The sequence below is a fragment of the Lotus japonicus genome, chromosome 4 (assembly GCF_012489685.1).
Source record: "Lotus japonicus ecotype B-129 chromosome 4, LjGifu_v1.2".
Taxonomy (NCBI): domain Eukaryota; kingdom Viridiplantae; phylum Streptophyta; class Magnoliopsida; order Fabales; family Fabaceae; genus Lotus; species Lotus japonicus.
Genome location: NC_080044.1, coordinates 12,235,497 through 12,253,658, shown reverse-complemented (window position 1 = coordinate 12,253,658; position 18,162 = coordinate 12,235,497). Strand labels below are relative to the sequence as shown.

At 34.3% G+C, this 18,162-nt stretch overlaps 2 protein-coding genes across 3 annotated transcripts; both read left to right on the top strand.

The window, feature by feature from the left end:
- The first annotated feature begins 2,212 nt into the window (after positions 1-2,212).
- Positions 2,213-6,617, top strand: LOC130713929 (AP2-like ethylene-responsive transcription factor ANT). Of its 2 annotated transcripts, none has more exons than XM_057563756.1 (9): positions 2,213-3,210; positions 3,304-3,898; positions 4,110-4,192; positions 4,333-4,341; positions 4,524-4,612; positions 4,754-4,827; positions 4,920-4,970; positions 5,092-5,171; positions 5,762-6,617. In XM_057563756.1, exons 1-9 carry the CDS (start codon positions 2,889-2,891, stop codon positions 6,385-6,387), a joined length of 1,929 nt encoding a protein of 642 aa, XP_057419739.1. In that variant the 5' UTR covers positions 2,213-2,888; the 3' UTR covers positions 6,388-6,617. The 2 variants fall into 2 exon arrangements, with proteins under 2 accessions (XP_057419739.1, XP_057419741.1); XM_057563758.1 differs by having other exon boundaries at positions 2,220-3,210; positions 5,095-5,171.
- Positions 6,618-13,700: 7,083 nt separating this feature from the next.
- LOC130711343 (probable pectin methylesterase CGR2) lies at positions 13,701-17,856 on the top strand. Its single transcript, XM_057560917.1, has 6 exons — positions 13,701-14,092; positions 14,196-14,235; positions 14,804-14,845; positions 16,098-16,472; positions 16,815-16,870; positions 17,414-17,856. Exons 1-6 carry the CDS (start codon positions 13,970-13,972, stop codon positions 17,558-17,560), a joined length of 783 nt encoding a protein of 260 aa, XP_057416900.1. The 5' UTR covers positions 13,701-13,969; the 3' UTR covers positions 17,561-17,856.
- Positions 17,857-18,162: the final 306 nt, after the last annotated feature.

Sequence of the window (18,162 nt, the reverse complement as noted above, 5' to 3'; positions counted from 1 at the left end):
GTACTAAGATTGGAGAGTTGTTTCACGAGCCACAGATTAAGCACATTCATCATTACTTGGGAAAGGAACTTGTGCAAAACTTAGTAGTAAATGCATATGTACTTACTTTGTTGTGGCTCCATTGTGCTTAATCCCTCGTCATTTGACTTATATTGGCAGTTAGTGCTTCAATTAGCAAATTGACTTTTCTTGCCTCTTTGGAACCGTGATAACATTGCCAATGTACATTTTCTAGACTTTTTCTTTTTAGTGGCTGTTCTGGTCTTTTTTTTTTTTTTTTTGATTCTCATTCTCACACTTTGGTTTTTTGGTTTTGAAATGGTCATGGCTTTCTTAAGGGTGTTGCAGGGTGAGGAAGGTTAGACTCTTGAGGAGGGAACTTAAGGGTGTCACAACATAGATTATTGGGCAGTGAAAAGACCAGTCACCTGGTACCAACTTGGTGAAATGGAACCTGGTTGCAATTTCAAAGGCCATTATATATGGAATTTCCTTAGGACCATGAATGTGTCTGTGAATTCATTGAATTCGAAAGGATACATTTCCATTGGAAGCGCTTGTTTTACGTGAGCAACATGAAAGGGAAGGTAATCGGTGGTGGGAGGATGCCAAAGCTAAGGACTGTGGTCTTCACAAAGGAAATGTAAAGCAAGATGTTGGGGCTCAGCTTAACGGCAATGGTGCTGCCATGCAAGTGCACTGCCACTGTCGCATACATCTTAAATACTAAGACCCATGCAATCAGATGTTGTTATTTGTGTTGATAATGATAAATGATATTATCTATATTTTCGTGCCATTATAAAATCTTATTAATGTAATTTTTTTTTATCATTGGGGTAGGTTGAGTCTTGCAGCATAAAATACTGATAATAACATTGTTGTAAAATAATTATAATAGCATTGTATTTAAGTGTGTAATATATAAAATAAAGTGATTAATCCACACTTATATAGATTCATCGGATAACAATTAAAACGAGTTGAGATTGGAAGTAGACTGTTGGTATGAAAATTGCTTAATTCATTTTCAGAAGAACCAGTAGAATCAAGTTCAACAAATTGTAAAATTACTTCTCCGTGTATCGGATAAAATTAAATGGTAATACCTCGTGCATCGCACGGGATACAGAATCCTAGTTTATAATAAAATCATGTTCTTCACCCATCATTTTCAAATAGATTTGAGTGGTAAAGAGTTTCTTCTAAATCTTAAACCCTATTTTTTTAAATAACTTTTCACCAAATTGAAGTCAATAACATATTTTTTGTGCTTTGGAAAAAAACTTTAATTCATTCCCTAAATTACAAGCAAAAGATAAAGAACTTTAATTCATACATACTCTAACTTTTATCTATTTTAATTCGACTCATATTTTAGTTAATGCTGATTTTCTCACTCTTTCCTATCCATTTTTTTTAATTTCATATCAACATGTTGATTTTCTATTAGTTTGTATAATGTACAACAAAATATCAATATATATATATATATATATATATTACATTAAATGCCATGAATTTAAATTTGAAAATAATAAATTCAAATGAGAAACATATCCTAATTAAGGTACTTCAAGAGAGGCGTGATTTAGTGTTCAAATTTAGCGTCGGCCACAATGCGAACCCTAAATTCAACTTGCTAGCGTCGGCTAGCCGATGCAAAAAGATACAAAAAAGAAAACAAAAGTCACTTAATGTTGGCAACAGTCTAGCCACCGCAACTTAGTGTCGGTTGTTCATAATTTCGCGTTGGTTATGGCAGATGCTAAAAGCACCGATCAACTTAATGGTTTCCCATCGCAGCACAGTGGCGGCATAAAGCCAACGCTAAATTCAACCACTAGTTTTGTGTTGGCGTGGACCGACACTAACTTCGCGTGTGTACAACCGCAATTTAAAACATGTTACTTCTAACAACTTATCCTAATTGATTAATCAATTCTAAAACCCAAAATCAATTCCGACAACAAGATCAATTATATTAGAGTTCCAAAACATAAAGTCTAACTAATTGAAACAATATAGTACCAGCCATCCCCTATACCTGTGGGATGGCAGATACCTGTCCGCTAGTTAACAAGCTTTGTAGGGGGCCAGACCAGAGCAGGGCCAGGATCTGCAAACTGTTTTGAAGTGACTGGAGGGAGGGAGGGACACTTTGTTTACGGCCCGTAAAATCTAATGCAAGATCCTCATCAACTGAGGATGCATTAAAGCAACCAAGCAAGCAAAATAGCAAGTCCCATTGACATTAATTGAACATTACACATTTGTGCACCTAGAGTGACCAATAAATTTCAGAGAGTGACATGGTTTTGAGACTTTGGGGCCTCTCTGTGGGACTTTGAAGCTGCATTATATCCATTATACAAAAATGAGGCCTCTGTTTTCTCTGTTTTTGGGTGCAGGACACAGGTCTTCTTTTGGGATAACAATAACTCTTATTTTTTTAATGGGGTTTTAATCAAACTCTTGCACAAAAGAGAAAAAGAAAAAGAGGGAGCGTAGTAGTAGAATAAAGCAAAAGCTAAGGTCTTTCTCATGCACGGATCCCCATGGAATTGCTGGAACGATGCCTAGCATTGCTTGCTTGAACACATTCTTTTTGTTTAGTTTAAAGGAACTTGCTTTGTTCTCTTTAGAAATGTGTCCAAATGAGACTCTTGAAACACCCCTTATATACAATACAACCACACACACCTTATAGATGCACCATGACAAAAATATTCAGCAAAAACTAGCGAAAAAATATATATATTTTTCCAAATGGTGTGGGGGTGAGAAGGCTAGATAGAGTGTAGACTTGGTATGATTAGTTTCTTTGTTTCCCAATGATTGAGTCACCTTGCTAGATTTTCTGTTATTTGGTGAAGGAGTGTTTGGTAATGAAGACCATGGATAATGATGATAGTGTTGATGATGTTAACAATCAAAATAACTGGTTGGGATTCTCACTCTCTCCTCAAATGAACATGGGAGTTTCTTCACAAACTCATCATCACTCTCAACCTTCTTCTGTTTCTGCTGAAGTGCTTCCACCAAGCTTTTACCACCATGCTCCTCCTCTTAGCAACTATGGCTTCTATTATGGACTTGAAGGTGAAAATGTTGGGTTGTATTCAGCTTTTCCAGTCATGCCCCTCAAATCTGATGGCTCTCTCTATGGAATGGAAGCTCTTCAAAGCAGATCACAACAAGAAGCACAAGGTTAGCACAAAAAGAGAACTTTTTTTTTATTTTGTTTTTGGTGTCAAAGAATATACTAATTGTTGATCACTTTTTTTATCTATTTTTGTGAAGCAATGGCTACTACTTCAGCACCAAAATTGGAGAATTTCTTGGGCAGTGAAGGGATGGGGACCCCTCACTATAGTGTATCAGAAACAATGCCTCTAAGCTTAGATAGCATTTTTTACAACCAAACCTCACGCCACCAAAATAACCCAAGTTACCAAAACCAAGTTCAACACATCAATAGCCATCAACAACAGCAAGAGCTTCATGCTCAACAGTTATCATATTACTCCACCTTGAGAAACCATGAAGAGATGTTAGAAGTGTCCAAGCAAAGTACTCAAACTTGTGACATCAACCTCCATGTTCCAAACTTCCCAGCTAGCATTGCACAAGAGTCAAAGATGGTTGTTGCTGTGCAGGAAAATGAAGGTGAATCAATGGGATATGGGGATTTGAAGTCCTTAACATTGTCCATGAGTCCTAGCTCACAGTCAAGCTGTGTCACGAGTTCACAGCGTGCATCACCTGCTGTCACTGATTCTGTTGCCATGGAAACAAAGAAAAGAGGAGCTGAAAAGGTTGACCAGAAGCAAATTGTTCATAGGAAATCCATTGACACCTTTGGACAGAGAACATCACAGTATAGAGGTGTAACAAGGTAAGTTTTGTTCTCTTGTTTGTGTGAATGTGCGTGTTCAGAAGTCTCACATCCATTCGAGATATAATTACATAAGTTTTTACTAAGGGTATTCCAACTCTCACTTCTAATCTAACTTTTGAAGTAGAGTTAATCCTAACCCAAAGTATATTACATTATTTTGTGTTTTCTTTTTTCCTTTATCTCTAAAGGGTGTTTGTTTGTTTATCAGGCATAGATGGACTGGTAGATATGAAGCTCATCTATGGGACAATAGCTGCAAGAAAGAGGGCCAAAGCAGGAAAGGAAGACAAGGTGAGAATGAGACTATGTTCCCACAATCACTTTTCCTTTTATTTTTTCTTGTGTATTTTTTTGGGTCAAACATGTACATCTTACTATTGTTTTTTGTCTCTTTGCCGGGAAATGCCACTCAAATATATGATGAATCTCAGTCTATCTAGGTAAGGTTTTCCTGGACCAAGATATTACACACACACACACACATTTTATTTTCAATATTTCTCAGAGCTTAGATTAACCAGACAGATAAAGATAGACATTATATACTTGACATTTTGCTTATGATGTTAACAAAAGAGGAAAATTAATGTTTATTAAAGTCATTCCAAAATGTTTATTTTAGGGGGTTATGATATGGAAGAAAAAGCTGCAAGAGCTTATGACCTGGCTGCACTCAAGTATTGGGGTCCCTCCACACACATAAACTTCCCTGTAATAGCAAATAATTTATTTGTTTTCCCTTTTCTCTTTAAAGTTTCCACTCATTTTTTTATGAGATCTAATTCAGTAACAGTGACTGGATAATAATCACTAACTAACAAGTTTTCTTTTTACTACATTATTTTATTACAGTTGGAAAATTATCAAAATGAACTTGAGGGAATGAAGAATATGACTAGACAGGAATATGTTGCACATTTAAGAAGGTAAAATCCTTTCTTCCCTCTACCATCTAGAAATCTTGTCGTAAATAACCATGTTACTTGTTCATAACAACTCTCAATTTTGTCCTAATCAGAAAAAGCAGTGGTTTCTCAAGAGGGGCTTCCATGTACAGAGGAGTAACAAGGTCTCACAGGCTATCAATTACCTAATATAACATTACAATTTTAAATAATAACTAATATTTAATCTGAAAAATGAGTTTCTTTAGTTTTTTAAAACTTGATTCTTTCCGGTTCAATTGATAGCAGACACCACCAACATGGAAGGTGGCAAGCTCGGATTGGTAGGGTGGCTGGAAACAAAGATCTTTATCTTGGGACCTTCAGTGAGTATTCTTTTCCTCTTTTTTACTCATACTTAACTTCTTTTCCCTTTGAATATGCCATGAATATGTTTTTTTTTTTTTTTCATACCAAGGAGCAAGGACCATGTTTCTATAATAGGAAGAGACAGAGAGAATGCTTTATGACTTTGAAAAGCTAATCTTTGGTGCACCATAAGGTGCTTGAGCTCATCTTTTCAACAGCTAAAGGCTGTTCATGAGCCACTTAATATTGTAGATGACTGATAAAATAATCCTAGAGATAGCTTTTACTAATGTTGTTCACACAGATAGATTACACAATTATAGTGCAGATTACACAATTATAGTGCATGTTTGAAAGCATAGTAGAAAATCACGGTGAAGTTAAAATCATGGCGAACAAAATAAAAAACTAAGGGAAGTTGTTTCTAACTACCATAAATTTTGGTTCACCGTGGTTTTCTGCTATCCGGATATATCTTCAAATCTTATCCAGTTTTCTGCCAAAAAAAGTAAAAAAAAAAACTAATCCAATGTTGTTTACCATAAAGTTCTGTTCCAATGTTAGCAGGAAAAGCTAATCATTACTTCTATTGAAACTAAAATTTCAGGTACCCAAGAGGAAGCAGCTGAAGCCTATGACATTGCTGCTATAAAATTCAGAGGAGCTAATGCTGTGACCAACTTTGATATCACAAAATATGATGTGGAAAAAATCATGGCAAGTAGCAACCTTCTTAGCAGTGAACTAGCAAGGAGGAACAGAGAGGTAGAAGGTGGTGGAACTCAGTACATTGATCAGAAGCCTCCATCATATGATAACAATCAAGAAGCAATTTTGATGCAGAAGAGTGCTGAATCTGAAGGCCAATCAAATCAGTGGAAGATGGTTCTGTGTCAAAATCAGAATCAACCACCAAGAACTCATGAGAGCTTCTCAGCTGTGTCTTTAGACCACATGTTTCTACATCAAGAAGTAGAGGAATCTAGTAAAGTGAGAAGCCATGTGTCAAATCCTTCTTCATTGGCCACAAGTCTGAGTAGCTCAAGAGAAGGTAGCCCAGATAGGACAAGCATGGCACCTGTGCTTTCTGGAATAGCTTCAACAGCTGCTGCTTCAAAACTATTGGCTGCTAATCCAAATAGTAACGTCAATTCTTGGGATCCATCACATCATCTTAGGCCTGCACTTTCTTTGCCTCAGATTCCAGTTTTTGCTGCTTGGACAGATGCATAGTCCTTTTCTTTTCTTTTGTTTTTTCTCAAGTAAAATTTCAAAGCTCTTGTTTTTTTCTTTCTGCATGCATGGAAATGGACAACACAAGAGAAAGGGTGGTGGGTTTTTAGCTAGTAAAATTGAGGGTTTAATTAATTGTTTGCAATTTTAAACTTACAAATCGTTAGATTTTAGCATTTTACTAGCAAAAATTTCCTAAATCCTCATGTCTTATGGCCTGATTTTATGGATGATTGGTTTCACAGTTTATAGGGAGTCCGAGCGACGTTTAGATTGTTGTTGACATACAATTTAAACTACGGTAAAACACAAGTTACACTTCATAGTTTCTAATCATAAGTGATTATGAGACTTCCTATCATAGGGCCAAACAAGCTGTGAGTATTTGGTTTCGCATTGTTCATCCACAGAAGCACTTCTAATGTTCTCTAATATGATTTTTCAACATCAGAACATATTTGGGTGAAATTCCTAGATGCACTTCATGCTGATAAAATCAAGTTGTAGCTACAAAAAGTCCAAGCTTTTAAGTTGACATGAAAGTGATTTGAGCTCTTTTAACAAGACATTTCAATCATTTTCCTATGAAAATCATTTTATAGTGAACTTATCCAAACTCAATCCACTACACCATCAATAACTTTTACCATAATCAATATTGTCATAATCAATTCTATTCAAAATCACTTCTTCCAACACCAAATCAAATATGCACTAAACTTATCATTTTTAATCAGCATTGATTCTTGTACATTTTACCGTGGAACCAAACATCCTTTATAAAGGTTGAGTGATAGGTTTGAATGACCGAACATGTACTAAGTAATTTCTAATCAGGAGTGATTCTATAACATTTTACCGTGGAATCAAACATCTTTTTTTAGGTCAAGTGATAGGTTTGAATGAGGAGGCTATAAAAAGGTTATGATTGAGAGGGGTTAAATGATCATAGCAATATGGGGGAGACACCATCATTGGTTTCAACATTGCAGGTCCTCTTTACAGAACCCACCTCAGTTTGTGTCTCAATAATGCAGAGCTGGGCCTAGTATATCAATTTCACTCATCCTTTGACCGTGATAAGCCTCCTGATCACGTCATTGCCACTGATTTCATTCTCCACGTATATAGTCATCATTACTAGCAACCTTTTCTAGCTAAACTTTGTCTAAAAGCATAGCAGATATTCCCTTACCTGATTCAAAACAAAATGCAGTGGGGTGCAAAAATTAGATTCCCTTAGAGAATGACTTTATGTGATGTGATCTGATTGATGACTTGATTACTAGAATGGTATTGGAATTTGTCTGCTGCGTTAAGGAAAGCGATATAGTTGGAATAGCTTTTCAATTCTTTCTTTTTGTTATTAGGAGTCTAATGATCACATTGGCCCTTAAAAGCAACATGTGGCCTATCGCCTATGTCCATTATGAACTAACCACCTTAGCGTTCAAACTATCAGCATGGGTACGTTCACATGTGAGGTACGGTTTGTTCTCATTGTACTCCTCTTGTGCCTATGATCTAAGTCAAATAATGGCGCAAGCAAAAGAAAATGACATGTAATTGATCCCAAGAGTATGTGTGTGTAGAATAGATACTAGTTAAATGTAGTGTTGAAAGACTTTCAAACTAATACGTAAAAAGAGTTTCATTACTATTTATGGAAGTGATATAATCTGATAACCAAACACACATGTTATATAGGAGTATATGTTTGCCTATAAACCATTTGAGAGATAGAACTTAACCATAATAATATCATGCTAGTGGTTATATATATTATCAACTTAAAATATTCTGGATTCGACTTCCCTACACTCGAATTTTCTTGAATTCATTATAGTCAATGTTCCATAACCCTCTGATCAAAATTGGATGACTGAGATTTAAAAATCCAATTTTAGGTCTATAATCATCTTTTTCAATTTAAATTGTTTAATTTAATCCGATAAGGCGATAAACTACTGAGTTCTAACTAGGTAATTTAGGAAAATGGATATGACAGAAAAATGTGAACATCAATTTGGTAACGCATACTTAACTAAGCTAAAGACTAGGCCACTACCACCACCTTCCTGGTGAAGAAAAAATGTATAGTATATCCCCTGTTAACTTAGGACCCTTTTATTTTTCCTTTTGGCTTTAATTAAGTGGGCGTGCCCTCCCAAATTCAAAAAGAAAAAGGCATACATATTACATAGCATGGTAGCAAGCCAAATATCCTCACAAGGGTAAAAGCAGCAATTAGGAACATATAAAGGGTAGCATGCCGACGGCAAGATCAACGTGGACAGAGTCAAGAATGAAACATTGTGAAGTCAAAAGAAGATCACCATGCAGAAAATAGAGGCATTGGCAATGTGTACGATAGGGAGAGGGTATATAAAAGTTGAATATGTGCCATGTACAAAGTATTATGTTCACATGGTCCTGCATTTTCTTGCTGATAAATCATAAATCACCTGATTAAGTAGTTGATTAAAGCTCCATTTCTAATGGGCTTCTAGTTATTGGGCCACATGCATCTATTTGACTATTTCCATTAGTTCTAGCTTTATTGACTCTAGTTTAATATCTTTAGTTTATGTTTCGATGTATCAAAAAAAAACTTTAGTTTATTGACCAAAAAAATCTTTAGTTCGATCTTAAGTTTTAGGCTTCTTTCAAAAAAAAGTATAGGCTTATAGAATATTCTATTTGTTTGACCAAAAAAAAAATTATTGTTGGTCAGCCTTAATTCTTGAGACCTAGGTTTAGCTATAAATTTTTCTTTTGTTGTTCAATAAATTATTACTTAGAAAATTAAGCATTGCTCACCGGTTTTATCTGCCCTTTTATTTTTTACCAAGTTTCTTTGTAGATCTAGTTTGGTATGAATTTTTTTTTCTATCAATCGTGTTCTCACATTGTCTGCATGCCTTCGCAATTTTTTTTCAGAAAAGGTAGCCCACTAGCCTAGTCCCGTGGTTCAGTGGTTGGTCACATCCAATTATTGACGATAAAAAAGCAGTTGGCCAGAATTTTGTTTTGAATGTTTTCAGAAATGTCGAAAAGGCTAGCCCAGGACAAGTAATGAATATGACCCTTGCTATTTAATATTTTGGTAATGACAAGAACAAATATGGAGCAACTCGGGAAGTTGAGAAATCCTAAGTCGTAACCGTAATTGACAATAAATAATAACGGCTAAATTATTTTTCTTTTGCTTATATATAGCATTGTTAAGTTTGTTATTTTGCTCATTGTTTGAGTGTTTTTTCTCTAAAAAAAAATTAACATTGTTTCTACATTGGAGTGAATTATCAAAGGAGATATTTGATATCAAAGTGTTGCAGAATCTCATTATTTCATTTCTTTGCTTCTTGTTTTCAGGTTCTATTTTTCATCATTTTTTATTATTTAAAACTTTACGTTCTTTTTCAAATGTATATATTGACAATCCTTGTAATGGTTGTTACTGCTGAAAGAAGTTTTTTAAAATTAAAATTGCTTAAATCATATCTAAGGTCAACAATGTTACAAGATAGATGAATCAGTTAGCTATTTTATCTATAGAAAGCGAAATGTTAGAATTACTTGATTTTAAAACTTTAATAAATAATTTTGCAACTCAAAAAACAAGAAGATTGATATAAAAATATAATATTTTAAAAGTTAGAAAGTTACTTTAACAGTTTTGCCTTAGGACTAAAAATACTTGTACACGGCCCTGCTCTTCTTCACTACACTTTACATTATCCAGACCATTATGAATAGGGATGGAACTAGGTCAGGTTGTCGACATGGACCTATGACCTAACCTACATCAGGCCCAGGTCAGGCCATCAGGCCTGGCCAAATTAAAAAATAGACAAGGTCAAGACTTTTTAAAAAGTCTTTTAGTTAAAAAGACCAAAGTTAGGCTACTTAAAAAACCTTATAAGTCTAACATGCCAGCATATTTAAATAAATATAAATTTATTTTAGGTTTAAATATGCTAGAGATCCCTGGAATTGTACCCCGTACGAAAATAAGTCCCTGAAAAAAAAAATTCTGATTCCCGGTCCCTAAAATTTTTTTTTTAATCAGAATAGGTCCCTACGCGTGTTTAAAGCTTAGGTGGCTCTATTTTTGCACAGTTGTTATTTCCACGTGGCCTTTATAATTTTCTTTTATTCCACATGGATAAATCAATTAATTTAATAAATAAAAATAATTAAACCTAATAAAATCAATTATACTTCTTTTGCTGTAAAAAAATTAATCAATTATAATTAACAAATTAATCTTAATCAAAAAACAACATTACAAAAAAATACTTAATCTGATAACTAACAAAAATAATAAAATATCATAATCTTTAACTAAAACACATTTCTAAACTTTTTATCTTTGATTAACGCCTTCTGTAAACAAAACAAAAAAATTAACGCCTTCTTCATTGTCTTCTTCTTATCCTCATCGACCTTGTTCCTACTCTTCTTCTTGACTCAAACCCAGAAATCCTAACCCAATAACCCAAAAACCAGAAGATGAGTTGGTGGTGCTGGTGGATTTAGGGTTTTTTGGTTTCAGATGAGGGTGGGGGTGAGGGTTGATGTCGCTGGAGAAGGTAACCCTAGAGAAGAAGAGATCACATAAATTAACCATGGTGGGAGCAGCAGAGAAGGATCAACCGCTGGAGAAAGCAGATCCTCTCTCGCACAACCGCTCCCTCGTCCCAATCTTCGAAGCAGATCCGCCATGTTTCTGGTCAAGAGAAGAAGAAGAAGAGATCAAGGCCTGAGGGGAAGTGGATGCGCTAAACAAAACTGAGCAGATCAGATGCGCCTTCTTATGCCTCACTCTGCCTCTCCCTTTCTTCATTTTCTTGTTCTGTGGTGGTTGAAGGTTTTGGTTTGGGAACTGTTGTGGTAGTTGAAGGTTATAGGTTGGGGTTGGGGCGGTTGATTTCTGGGCTTGAAAATGCAGTTTGATATTACATTTCCTGAATTACCATGTTCTATTTTCGTTTGCAGATTTAGGTTTTGAAAATTCTGGGTTTCGGTTTGTTGTTTTCAGATCTGAGGTTTGGTTGTGGTTGGGTTTTGGAAGAGAAAAGAGAGGAGTTGGAGGTGGTTTGCATGGAGGGAGTGGTGGAGCACAACTTGGCCATGGCTGGTATTGGTGCTGAGGATGGTGGTTGTGGGTTTTGGCTTGAGGGTGGTGGTGGTGGCTTGAGGGTTTAGATTCCAGAAAATTTTAATGGTTCTTTCTTCCTAGAAGAAGATGAGGGATTGAAAATTAATGTTGATTAGGTTAGTGTTAAGTTAGATTAATTTGAATAAGAAAGAGACACCTAAGCATTAAAAATAAAAAATAAATGCGCGTGGAAATGATGATTGTGTAAAAAATGAGCCACATAAGCACATAACACGCGTAAGGACCTATTCTGATTAAAAAACAATTTCTAGGGACCGGGAATTGGAAAAAAAATTTCAGGGACTTATTTTCATACAGGGTACAATTCCAAGGACCTCTAGCATATTTAAACCTTTATTTTATTATTTTTACATTGAATTTCTATTATAATATCTAAAAATTATATATTTATGGACTTATTTATATGTTTAAGCATGTTAGATTATATAATTAGCCTTGTAAGTCTAACAGACCGGCCTATTTAAATAAATATAAATTTATTTTATTATTTTTACATTGAATTTCTATTATAATATCTAAAAATTATATAGTTAGTAACTTATTTATATTTTTAAACATGTTAAATTATATAATTATTTAAACATATAAACCTCTAAATATGGAGTGTATAATCTATTTACTTTGAATCTAATGAAATTGCATCTTCAACTTTTTCTCAGGAACTCACGTGTCATGGGTATAGTCCCCGAATGATAGCTCAAGCAGTAAGAGTTAGGGACATAAAGATTGGGTGTGATGAAGAGTGAAGGATCCAAGGTTTGAACCCTGGAGATGACTAATTTACTAATATTATTAACAACTAACATTTGCCTATAAAAAAAACGTATCATGGGTATATGCAATCAATTAACACTTAAATTTTTCATTAATCAAATATCAAACAAATTGACATATTTATGAATTATTAATAAGTTAGTTTTCTAATAATGCTGGTGTAAGTAAAATGAGATCCGAGATAGCCGTGTATATTGGCTAATAAACTAACACAATAGTTTTCTAATTAAAACGATTGTTTTAGAAAAAAAAAATTCATCAATATAGATTTTTAAGATGAATTTAATGGATAATGCACTGACAGTGTAAAATAGTTTTACACATTCATCCAATCAAAGCATGCCACATAGGAGAGATAATTACATTTGACTTTAATTTTAATTAAAAGAATAAGATATTTTCTGATTTGGCGGAATTCAATTGGATGTCTGTGTAAAACTATTTTACACTGTCAGTGCATATCCATTAAACTCTTTTAAGATACTGAAAAAAGCTTTTAGTTAGCAACTATTGAGAAGTAAATGAGAGACGACTTGAAAGTAACTATGATAAGAAGGCAGCTAGTAAAATAAATAGACAATTGAATAGCTAAAGTAAAGACTTAGAAATTATAGGTTGAAGGGGACACTCCTCCGGCACACGCTATTTTTCTATCTTTAATCCTTATTTCTCCCTCAACTTTTTTTTGTCTTGAGTGTTGAAGTGCCGAGCAAGAGCTCACCTCTGGCATCCACTTAATTACTGAATGTGATAAGACGTAAACCTTTAACGGAGAAGAGAGCAATGAAGTATTCATTATATATTGTCAAATGTTTTTTACTTAGGTTCGATACCGAAACACTAAACGACTTTGGTGGGATGGGTAGTTCATTTGATGAGCTAAGGAAATAAAGGGTATTAAAGGGTGAAGGACTAGGTTTCAAATCATGGTGAAGAAACTAATTTACTGATAATAAACCACTAACATTTGTCTATAAAAAAGCTAACAACTATGTTTATTACATTAAAGACAAAACTTAGGTAGGTACAATTCCTTTAAGAACAATTTTTAGTACTTTTCTTTATAATATTTGACAAGTATAAAATCGTTCGAAAAACCGTAACAGTCTCGCTTAACAAATAACTTTATTAAAATTCGAACTTGTGTCATCATCGTGTGTGAGAATATATATTTTTTTAACAGCACCTTAATTGTTTAAGTGAGGTATATTTGAGTAATTATTCATTCACATTCATATTTATCATCTATCTTATTTTCCTTAATTTTTTTTATTTCTCTTTTCCTTATCTATTATATCTATTTAAGGTGCCGTTTGAATTTAAGTGTGAATGAATTTTTATGGGGTCTATTTACTTGCATATGTTTTATTAAAGTTTTGTATGGATGCCGCGTTGTAGAGCGAGTGAGTAGTGCGATTTGCCAAACCACAACGCGTCTCAGATCTGTTCTCTGCTTAATGTAATCATTTCCGCTCCATTTTTCTTATTACACTTAGATCTCACAACAGACAGACAGACACAACTATTTATGAATGTGATCTAAATTCTAAGGTTCTTGTTTCCATCTTCATCAATCATCTTTCATTCTTCATCTTTCTGAATTAACAAGAACAAGAAGAAGTAATGTCACGAAGGCAACCCAGTTCCACGAGACGTCCTGGTGGTGGTGGAACCTTTCCACTTTCAGGACTCTTGAATTCCAAATCTAAATCTTCTCCTCTGTTATCAGTAACCCTTCTCCTTTTGGTAATTTCATTTAATTTCTACATCTTTTATATTTTTTCTTATTTTCATGCAAAATGGGTAATTATTAATTAATCATTTTCAATTTTGGTTGAAAACATCACAGGGAGCTGTCTTTCTCATCATTTATGCTTTTGGTGGATCAGGTAACAAGATTTTATACAGTTTGTTTCTCTTCAATGGATCAACAGATTTATATGCAGTGAAAACATATTTCTTATTACTTTTTACCAGCACCAAATGTAAGTAACATAAAGTTATACTTATAGCTTGTTTGGAAATTTTTCTAAGTGCATGTTTCGAAATGAGTTTGGGTACCGCGTTTTCTTTTTTGATCCACGTTTAGTCGAAGCAACAATGTGTAGCTTTTACAAACTTCACATGATTGTTTGGTTTTTTAATGCGCAAACAATCGATCTAGATTCTAAAACCAAAATCAATTATGAGGAGAAGTTTTTATGCGTAGTTTTTACAGACTTCACACGATTGTTGGTATTTTAATGCGGAAACAAACGATTTAGATTCTAAAACCAAAATCAATTATGAGGAGAAGCTTTTATGCGTAGTTTCTGGGTTCTAGGATCATTTGTGAGAAAAAATAAGGGTATACAAGCATGCTATATTGTCTTGTTGCTTTTAAATCTGTCTGTTGTGAACATTCATTAATTAGAGGAAGAAAGAGTGCTGTTTAATCTTATATTTTCCAATGAACAGGTCTATTTGGAGGAAGAAAGGATGGGGTTAGCAGGGTTGAAGGTAAGGATGTGACCATGTTTTCAGAATGTTATTGAGACTGCTTTATGTGAAATTATTGGTTGTTTTATAGCTGCTTTTGTTTCGAGAAGCCATTACACTTGACCAAAAGCATTAAAATTTCCCTTGCCCAGGAAGTTACTTGGAAACAATGCTAATACAAATTTCAACAAGTTCCATGCATTGACATATTGTTTTAGGAAACAATTGGACAATAATACAGTGATTAACCACACTCTTCAGTCTTTAAATCAAGACGCACCAAGGGAACATGAAAAATCTTCTTGATATGAACCATATGAGCTGAAGGCTGACTCCGTGAGCCACTCATCTTTCTTGATTATAGAAACTACTATGGTTTTTAGTACTCTTTGTTGGTTTTCTAGCATTTTGTTGCTTCAATTAAGAAAGGAGAAACTAGCTTCTGTATCTGGGTTTATATCAGTATTGTCATCTAAGCATCTGATTGTATAAATTTGTTATCCTACTAGTATTAAAGACTCCCTTGGTTAGGTGCTTCTTCCAGACATGGTTCATTTTTATTTCCTGAAGAGAATGAATTGGTAAGATGACTAGAAAGGCTAGTTACTCAATCTGTCATAGAGCAATCTCTTGCAATTGCTGATGCAGCTGCATGAAGTTGACCATAAAAAGTTTATAAGGGTCTTTCTCGTTCCGCCTTTGCAGTGCATAGCTTGTGTTTACATTGTTAAATGCCTAGTATTGTTCTAAGTCAAGTTGATTGTGAAGTTTTGAAGCAGAAGACAAGTATATTAACATGAGAGTGGAGGATGCCTAGAGATTATGAAGTTGGAACATATTTTTCAATTTTCTGTATAATAGATTTGCAAACATCATGCAAAATTTTAGTACAAAAACTCTGAATAAGATCCATTTTATTTGGACCAATTTCAAATCAGGGAGGTTTTCTGTCTTTCTACTCTTTCCCTTCCTCCTTTTTCTATTTATTTGCTTTGTTCCTCTGCAAAATTTTAGGATGAAGAAATTGTCTTTATGCCCCCCATACCACAACTATTAAGATTTTGACCACTCCTGGTCATAACATCTGAACCTTAAACTATATTCTAATTAGCAACTATTAGTTTAATTGTGACCACTATTAAGATTTTACCTCAACTATAGTTTAATTAGCAAAAATGAAGTTTTTCTATCACGTGCTTTGTCTTGTAAATGGAAACAACTAGTTAAACATTACTCATTAACAAATTTCAAATTTGTTTTATCTTGTTGGTAGGTGATTTTTCATGCACATCTGAAGTGCAAAGTGCAATTCCTGTTTTGAAGAAGGCTTATGGTGGCAACATGAAAAATGTTTTGCATGTAGGCCCTGAGAGTTGCTCAGTGGTCTCCAAATTAATAAAAGAAGGGGAAACTGAAGCATGGGGTGTGGATCCATATGAAATAGAAGACGCTGATAGGAACTGCAAGGCTCTAATGCATAAAGGCATTGTACGCGTTGCAGATATAAAATTCCCTCTACCATACAGGGAAAAGTCTTTTTCTCACGTTATAGTATCGGATGCTTTGGATTACCTGTCTCCAAAATATTTGAACAAAACTCTTCCTGAACTAGTAAGAGTATCTGCTGATGGTGTTGTTATTTTCACAGGTACTTCACTTTCTAAGTAAATATGATCTTTCTAACACTGATAAACATGAATGCAGCTTTTTACCAGCTAATTAGATTTCTATTCAAGAGTACTATTCTTTTCCCCATGTTTTGGTTGTGTGCTACATCTTTCAATGATTTCAACCTTATGTTGATTTTAGTACACCTTCATAAATAGGTTTTTCAAATTCAAGGATTAGTTTTATATGGGAATTTGTATGAAAATTCATATCCAAGTTTTTCACCTATTACCAAACTGACTCTTGAATAATGTTTTTCTTGCTAGCGTTATTTCTATTTTACTTGACCTTGCTTTAATTTGGTTCCTTCCTGCCTTTTTAGGTTACCCTGGTCAACGGAGAGCTAAAGTAGCTCAATTATCCAAATTCGGCCGCCCGGTGAGTGGCCTTCTCCGGCTGGTTATATATTACTCTTCGCTACTGATTGGACTGCAATCGTTTCCTGCATATGATCCAAATATATTTTCATTCATTAAAATCCCATCTACCCTAAACAATAGAAATTGTCAAGATATAACCATGTTTTCATTTGTCCTTTCAAATTATGTTTACAAAACTGATCATAATATGATAAAAGTAGCATAAAATCTGGGCAGTAAGGACCGACATATATCATTTTCCTAACCATTGTTAACTCACTATATCCTTTGGTACCAATTTGCGATGATGAGAAATCTTCTAGCAGTTAGATTCTGCAAGATAATTAACCTTTGACAAAGCATATGCATTATTTACTATTACTGACAATTCTGATTAGGCAAGCTGGAATACCCTATAATCTTGATTCTTGGGTAACATAAGAAATGGAACAACATTAATAGATTGTATTATAAATAATAATTATGTTTTTATTGTTTTAGAAGATCATTTTCTTATCATTTCTGAGTGCTGACGATAACAATATCTGCTTCATATCTAAAGGCTAAAATGCGGAGTTCATCATCGTGGAAACAAATTTTCGCTGAAGCAAGCTTAGAAGAAAACGAAGCTTCTGTCAAGAAGTTTGAGGAAGCTGCATCAAAGATGTCCTACGCACCAAGCTGCCAAATTTTCCACCTCAGTTCATAGTATACCATTAATAATTTATTATTCACCGTTTGGTATTTTTTTGTATTCCTATAGACATGAGTATAATTTCATCTATCAGGCAATTCTGTTTTACCAGTACATGCACAAGCATTAAGATGCATGCTTGCTAAAGCAATAGGCAAAATTAAAAGTAACTTATTTTTGGATGGCTGAAAGGTTTGTCCCATCAAACATTCAAGCTATAGTATTTGAGGCAAAAAATGACACTTTCGATATGATCATGTATATGCTAGTTTTATCAGTTTGAAAATTTAATGAATATTCCTATTATTCTAGTCTGACGGGTGAATCGGGTGACATACTAAGCACATATAGTGCGTTGAGAGGTATGTTCAAAAGAATGTGTTAGTATCATTTCTCACTCAAATGATAAATAGAGATGATTTGAATGATTTTAAGAAATGATTGTGGTGCATGAATTGACCTAAGCTTGGGCAACAAAACCTGCATCCTCTTATCTACCTAAATATAACCATAAACTAGCACTAATACATGTTGGCTCAATTAGTAAGAATGTGTCACTTCCCCTCAGAAAGCTCTCGTTGTCGATGCGAGGGTTGTGTTGTAAGTTGACCTGTGGT

Bases quoted from the DNA above. Each gene is read 5' to 3' on its own strand.
- LOC130713929 (XM_057563756.1), top strand. From the start codon at position 2,889: ATGAAGACCATGGATAATGATGATAGTGTTGATGATGTTAACAATCAA. The intron at 3,211-3,303 runs GTTAGCACAAAA...ATTTTTGTGAAG, and splicing joins ATCACAACAAGAAGCACAAG to CAATGGCTACTACTTCAGCA. The intron at 4,971-5,091 runs GTCTCACAGGCT...TTCAATTGATAG, and splicing joins ATGTACAGAGGAGTAACAAG to CAGACACCACCAACATGGAA.
- LOC130711343 (XM_057560917.1), top strand. From the start codon at position 13,970: ATGTCACGAAGGCAACCCAGTTCCACGAGACGTCCTGGTGGTGGTGGA. The intron at 14,093-14,195 runs GTAATTTCATTT...AAAACATCACAG, and splicing joins CAGTAACCCTTCTCCTTTTG to GGAGCTGTCTTTCTCATCAT. The intron at 14,236-14,803 runs GTAACAAGATTT...TCCAATGAACAG, and splicing joins TTATGCTTTTGGTGGATCAG to GTCTATTTGGAGGAAGAAAG.